This window comes from Sinocyclocheilus rhinocerous, unplaced genomic scaffold (genome assembly GCF_001515625.1).
Source record: "Sinocyclocheilus rhinocerous isolate Xijiao unplaced genomic scaffold, SAMN03320098_v1.1 scaffold594, whole genome shotgun sequence".
In the NCBI taxonomy this organism is placed as follows: domain Eukaryota; kingdom Metazoa; phylum Chordata; class Actinopteri; order Cypriniformes; family Cyprinidae; genus Sinocyclocheilus; species Sinocyclocheilus rhinocerous.
In genome coordinates, this window is record NW_015645059.1 from 731,170 (window position 1) to 738,543 (window position 7,374).

The 7,374-nt window shown below is 36.3% G+C and overlaps 1 protein-coding gene across 2 annotated transcripts in view; it reads left to right on the top strand.

Moving 5' to 3' along the window:
• Nucleotides 1-1,869, top strand: part of LOC107705234 (cAMP-dependent protein kinase inhibitor alpha-like) — a 9,876-nt gene extending 8,007 nt beyond the window's left edge. For both annotated transcript variants that reach the window (XM_016508437.1, XM_016508438.1), the window contains exons 2-3: nt 462-639; nt 988-1,869. In XM_016508437.1, the coding sequence (XP_016363923.1) occupies nt 489-639; nt 988-1,070 (234 nt within the window). In that variant the 5' untranslated portion in view covers nt 462-488 and the 3' untranslated portion in view covers nt 1,071-1,869. The remainder of the gene's footprint in view (nt 1-461; nt 640-987) is intronic.
• Nucleotides 1,870-7,374: the final 5,505 nt, after the last annotated feature.

A 7,374-nucleotide genomic window follows, 5' to 3' on the forward strand; every position in this document is an offset into this window, starting at 1 on the left:
TGCATTTTGATTTTATATATATATATATATATATATATATATATATAGATTATTAAAAAATAAATATTATATATGATATATAAATATTTTCAAAATATGTAAAACATTTCTAATTAGCATATATTATTATTACACTAATAACTGTCTATATAAAAAAAAAAAAAATGCATTGCTAAAAATAAAAATAGACCATTGCATCACAGCAAGTGAAAAATGGAACTTAAAGGGATTTGTGAGAACCAGTGGCCCAATGTATAGCAGTAAGGCAAGCCAAAAACTATTGTAATAATTACACTATAATTAAAAGGACATTTTAATGCAGCAGTGCTGTTCATGTTCTTTGTGCTTGGATTCCTTTTAGTAGGTTAATAATTGTGACTATATACTTTTAAGGTTTAATGACTTGCAAAGCAACTGCACATCACAGTGGGTCTAAATAAGAACATCTCTCTCTGTCACAGGCACTGCTATGTTGAAACGCGTTAGATATGACTGATGTCGAGGTGACATATGAAGACTTCATCGCCTCTGGAAGGACCGGCCGACGCAATGCTGTACACGACATCCTGGGAAGCTCCGGCGGCCTGGACGCTAGCGGACTCTCCCAAACTCTGTCTGAGCTCAATATCAGCAAAGCGGGTGAGTAGAGTTGAGTGTTACTTCTTCAGAAAGAACATGGAGTGTCATCAAAACGCTGCAGTAATGTAATATGGCACTGAGAGGCAGGCTGGCCATGAATAATGCACCAGACAAGCCTGCTTTAGGCAAACTAGAGAGTTTAGAGGGCATGTTAGTGGCTTCCTGCACCAGTTCTTAGCTCAAGACAAACACGGATGTGCTTTATCAAATATAGGCCTGTTAGCTGAAGGCATCCCCATAGCAGCGACTGCAAAACAGCCTCAGTATCCACTAGTTTTCATCAAAACCATCTGTCTTTTGTTTCTGCTTTTGTTTTCACTAACAAAACTCTCTATGTTTTGCTCTCAGAGGCAGGGAATGATGAAGAGAAAAGCCAGAGCTTTGCAGACTCCGAACCCAAGCAGGAAGAAGGCAAAGGGGAAGGTACATAACAGACTTCAGTGACAGAATCAGGAAATACCCCCTCTAGTGGCTGATTTTAAAAACTGAGCATGGAGGGGTTGACACTGAAAGTAGCGGAGCATCCCTCTCTCCCTTAAGGATCCGGATGGAGGAGACTTTGCTTTGAGGAAGCTACTGTGAAAGGCTGGGCCTTAAGAATCACAGCGTTGCTGTTTTTCGACAGCGAACGCTACTTTAGCTGATGTAGGTATGATTTGTACTTCGAAATTCACTTTAGTTGTTTGGTACTTAGTGACTGGTGGGAATTTGGGTCAGAAGTAATGACATTAGATTGGCGAAGACACTCTTGGGAGATCACATGGATCTTATTTGGAATGCCACCCACTGACCACTTGATTTCGGATTCACCTATTAACTGCCAGAGTAGCGCAGCTAATACGCACTCAATGTTCAGTCATTTTATAGGTGTAGTGTTGTAATAGTAATATCAGATTTCGATATTAAATTGTCCTGTCTTTGATATCATGTTGATATTCACATAATATAAGTGCTGCACTTTTGTTAAACACTCATTGAGTTCAGATTAAACTGTCTATGATGGTCTTGCATGGCACTGCTCCTGACAGAATACCTGTGTAACTGTTCACATCCCGCAAAGGACTAATCATTTGTGATCCGAACATTTGCAGCGTGTGGTGATGCTAATTCCTTGAGTGTTTTATGATGAAAATTCTTCTTGTGTTATGAAATCTAGCGTGATTTGAAGTCTGACTGACACTGCCTATTAACCCTTTTGAAAATGTGTTCAATAGAGCTTGCCTTATCAAACCTCTGCCCATATTTTGTCTTCCAGTCATTAGCTCTACGTCCTCAATTTTGCATAAATATATTTGATGATATTTTCATCTGTGGGTACGTAAATATTTGAATAAATACATATATTTATTAATGTATTTATTTTTTATTTGGCAAGTTATTGACTATGATTTATTGTATTAAAGATTATTCATAATATTATATATTGTATTATATTATATTCATCAATAACCATATATGCTCTATACTAAGACAGTGACAGTGAAATCCCATTGGATGGCGCTGTTCACTCACAAATCTCTTATATTTCAAGTGCAGCTCCACCTAATGAGTGATTGAAGCCAGTGCACAATCACATCATCTATTTTGGAGTATTATATCCGTTCCTTTTTAAATGTCAGTTATGTTTAATTACATTGTATATATTTAGGTGCCTATAGTTGTTTTTGCTTTCTCTCCAAAATATGGCAATATTTAGCAATGTAATTTATTTTCCTGATTAAAATGGATTTATTCATACATCATGACAGGAAGAAATGAATTGCAAGTGGGAAAACCTGTGGAAAGACCACCGTTTCCTTTCTTTGCCATTTGCCGTGTCATTTCTCTAAGTATTTTGAGACCCCCGAACCCTTTGGCAGAGCCGCTGACCTTTTCTGCCTTTTAAGTGGCAGAGCCGCACATTAATCATTAATCAGCTTACACCACACTGCAGTTCACAGTTCTCGGCCAATTTTCACAACCAATGAATCCACGTGGCTTTTCTGAGAGATCAGTTATGTAATTGTGACCCCTGTGCATGAGCAATAGAGACATAAGGTGGTTTAAAGCCAGACAAGACCACGGCCTTAAAACTTTGATCACACACTCCAGTTGTAATTTCAAATCTGTCAAGCGTGTCTGTCCACTCAATCACACTCCACAGAGGTGGCGTCTGCTGGACCCTGTAGCTGGCGTTTGATTGGAAACCAAAGAGCGAAGGTGTATTTGTAGACCTAATCGTGGGCCTGCGTGAATTATAATATCCGATTATGACAGAACATAAAGAAAAATTATCCAATGTTAGTCTACATTGATTGAAAACCTCAAAAATTAATTGTGAAGACCTCTTTTTCATGCATTTACAATGAGTACGAACTGCAGCTGAACTTGCACAAACTCTCTGTAACAAATGAGCTGTTTACATTTTCATATACTGGTGTGAGAGAAGGGGGATGTGTTAGAACAAAACCCCTAAAGTTAGACTTGGACTGTGGCCCTGCTCTGGAGTGCAGAGTGAAAATTCAAATCTATGCGGAGCTATTATTTAGATGGAAGGTGTCTGTACGTGTGGGCAGGGCTGAACGGCTCAAGGGAGTGAAATTGAATCTGTGGTCTGGGAGCTCTGCTACTCTTAGTCTGCTACCTCTGACAGTGATGGATGTTGTCCTGATGGGAGAGTGTCATACCATCATTTCTAATCTCTCTTTCTTTTCACACACACACACACACACACACACACACACACACACACTTACACTTACACACACACACAAATACACTGTTGCTTAATATGTGAAAACCTAACTGCAACCGGCATTCAACACGCTTAAATGGATAGTTCAGCCAAAAATGTAAATTCTCTCATCATTGACTCACCCTCATGTCCTACCAAAATCCATATGATTTTATGTGGAGCATAAAACGAGAATTTTTGAAAAATATCCTGCTGCTCTTTTCCTAATGGGGACTGGAGTTGGTAAGCACTAAAATAACAAAAAAGAACAATAAATGTGGTGCAGTAGACTCATGCAATATATTTCAAGCCATAAACAATATTGTATGAGGAACAGACTGAGATTTAATACATTATTTGTTAAAATATCTGATGTAGCTCTTAAATCAAATGTGGTGCCATTGATGTCAAAGACTTCTGGTCACATGACTCATGGGAGCCAATGCTTTTTGTATCACTGACATCAAAATGTATGCAAAGCTATTGTATGGCTTTAAAAAACTAAAACTAAAAAAGAAAAAAGAATTCTCATTTTTGAAGAACTAAAATCACTAAAACTACAAATTAAATGATAATTTAAAACTATATAGACATACATGAAAACTGAAAATATAAAAATAAAAATGGATCCAAATTAAATAAAAACTAAAAACCTATGATAGTATCTCAATGATACTAAAATAAAACGGGCACCCAGACTATTCTTTAAAAAAAAGAAAAAAAAAAAGTAAACGATGAAGAATTTTTAACAATAAATCAGTGAAACTGAAAAATTATAGAAAGGTGCATAAGACAAAGAAGAAAAACAAATTGAAAAAAATTTAGGGAGCCATATGACTTTCATCAGGTTTACATGATCATAATAATTAATATGAACAACAAATCAATGAACTTGAAAAATTATAGATAAGTGCATAGACAAAAGCTAATGAAGAAGAAAAAAACACACCAATCAAAAAATCCCAGCGACATTTTAGTCATACAACAACTTCCATCAGGCTTACATGATCATAATATTAAATATTAAATTATTATTTGATAATAATTTCGGTCATCAACTCTTAATAAAGAAATTAAAAGCTGTTATGCTCACAAAAAATGACAACACCCTCAAATTTAAGTAAATATATTCATTTGCTGCTTAATTATTAATTGATTCTTTTTCAAAACTTGGCAAAGCAGGTGATTTGGAGTTTTAAATCAGATGAACTTGTGCCCACCTGGCCTCCTCGCGTCGCCACCCACGGCGTGTCACTCACACAGGAAGTGATATTGGCTGTCCTGTCGCTGCTTGTTAACAGCTGGTTCACTAATGATCCTCTGCCTGTCGGCTCGCGGTGCAGCGTGGAGGGAGAGCCGCAAGCGGCGTCCTCATCAGTCCTGTCGGCCCGTCTCAGCACACCGCCTGCGGGGAAAAGACCCTCGGCACTGCACACCGGTGAGCTGCAGTTTTCACGTCATGATCTAGCAGATCAAGGGTGATTGTAATTAGACAGTGACATCGGCTGGCAGTGGGATACTTGTAATGAGGGCCATGGGGTGGTCTTATGTAGAGACAGAGTGAGTGAGAGAGAGAAGCGGAGATATCACGCATTTATGTTTTATAAGGATTACCGGCAAAGGTCCGGCTCAACAGCTATATAGAGAACAGAGTGCTAAACAAAAGGAGGACAGAGAAACTCAGGAGGAGACAGCTTGACTCTGCCACGCACAACCTCTGACAGGCACGACTGACTGCTTGTCTCTGAGCATATGGGTGTGAGGCCAAGAGGTACAGTATTGGTTGGAAGTAGGGAGGCAAAACTTTGCCAGGCTTTAACAGTACAGCACTCTGAAAATTAATTAATAAGCTCCACATAGATTCACATGATACTATAAAAATTTCTGGCAGTGAATTATTAAATTAAGCATTTTTCCCCAAATAGTAGCTTTGGGGTAAAGTGGGCCACATGCTTCATGTGCAAGCAACTTAAAGTAATGTCTTTCTACTTTAATTGTAGAAAGTAATGTTACATACAATTATACAATTGTAAAATTTTATACAAAAACAAAATTGGCTTTACTTCATAAAAATTGGGAATATTAAACATCCCACAACTTCTTAATTCATTCCCTCATTTTAGTAAATCGTGTCAACGTTGCATTCATTTGTTTACTTAATTTTGATTTAATTAATAAATAGTATATATATATATATATATATGAATATGTGAAGCGAATATGAATATGTGAATAATTCGACAAAAATTAGAGCGCTATGATATTAGTTTGCTTTAATATGTATATGACTAATGTTGACTATTGAACTGATTCATTGGGATATATATATATATATATTACATAAAGTTTATTTGAAACATTCTCATAATCCCCAATTAATCAGTTCAATAGTCAACATTAGTCATATTTGAGTCGGATTTTAAATGTGCATATTAAAGCAAACTAATATCATAGCTCTCTAATTTTTGTCGAATTATTCACATATTCATATTCGCATCACATATTCATATGCTACTATAAACATATTATGGCAAGAAACTAATATTGATATCTTTCCTCTTTAATTGTGAAATACTGCTACAAATACCATTGCAAAAAAAATCTGAGAATATATAAATAAAAAATAAATAAATCTTCCTCTATGCTTTCACTATTCCTTAATGCCTTCGTATTCTAAACGATGTCTAAAACTTTGTATTACTAGCACTTTTCGTGTTTATTGCCTCTTTATGATGAATCGCTTGTTGTATTTATAAGTCGCTTTGGATAAAAGCATCTGCTAAATGAATAAATGTAAATGTATATGAATATTAAACATCCAGGCTGATTTATGCAAATGGTAATAATGTGCAGGGAAATAAGATTTTAGAATGGGATTGTGTGAGTCATGTTTGAGTTATATTTTAAGTTTTCATGTTAATGCAAGCTAATGCTACAGCTTTCTCATTTCTGTGCATAGGAGACATAGAAGGATAGGAGAACAACTTAAAGGGACAGTTTACCCAAATATGAAAATTGAGTTTACTCCTCCATGTTGTTCCAAACCTGTATGACTTTCAATGTAATACAAAAGAAGCTATTTTGCAGAATGTTTTTCATTATTTTTGTCAATATAATACAAAACAACATTGGACCTCATGACTTTCTTTGCATTGATGAAATCTTCTTTTCATTTTTGTGCCATCAGTCCCTTTTACTTAAAAGTAGCACATTGTCATTGATACATCAGTCACAAACAGTGAAATCGGTACCTATAATTATCCTAATAATTTACTTCCATTGTTTATTTATGTTTTTCACACATTTCCCGCCTGAAACAGATAGAGTGACCCATCGGCTTGTACATAACGCCCAGTATTAAAGAGCAGACACAGTACAGGACTTAAATGTGTGTCTCAGCTGGCTGTGATATATCAGTCTCTTCAAAGTGCAGACCATGCTGTACACTCACACAAATACATACATTGTTTAAGCCTTCCACCTCACAGATTACAATATTATTTCCTGGCAGTTTGTGAAATGATTCATATTTATTACCGCTTAATATAACAATTTTTCTTATTTATCTGTCAGCTGGAGCCAAAATACATAAATCAAATATATAGGGATGCAGACTGTAACAATATGTAATTACCACAGTGTCTGGGCCCTCTCCCAATAAACACAATTACAGTGACGCATATTGCTCATATTGGGTCAGATTTTACAGGGCGGCAGACTTTTATGATTCTCACACAGTCTCTACGTGTTTATGTGCCGCAGTGTCTCTGAGTGACCGATGCATCGGCTGTTGTTGTACGCTTTCCTAACAGAATCCAGAGCCAAAGTGCTACAGCATTCGGTGGATTCAAACTAACGATGCTTCGAATCATTAAAGGGGTCATATGATGCTATTTTAAAGATCATTATTTTGTGTATTTGGTGTAACAGAATATGTTGACATGCTTTAATGTTCAAAAAACATTATTTTTCAAATACTGTACATTATTGTAGGTCCTCTATGCCCCGCCTCTCTCAAACGC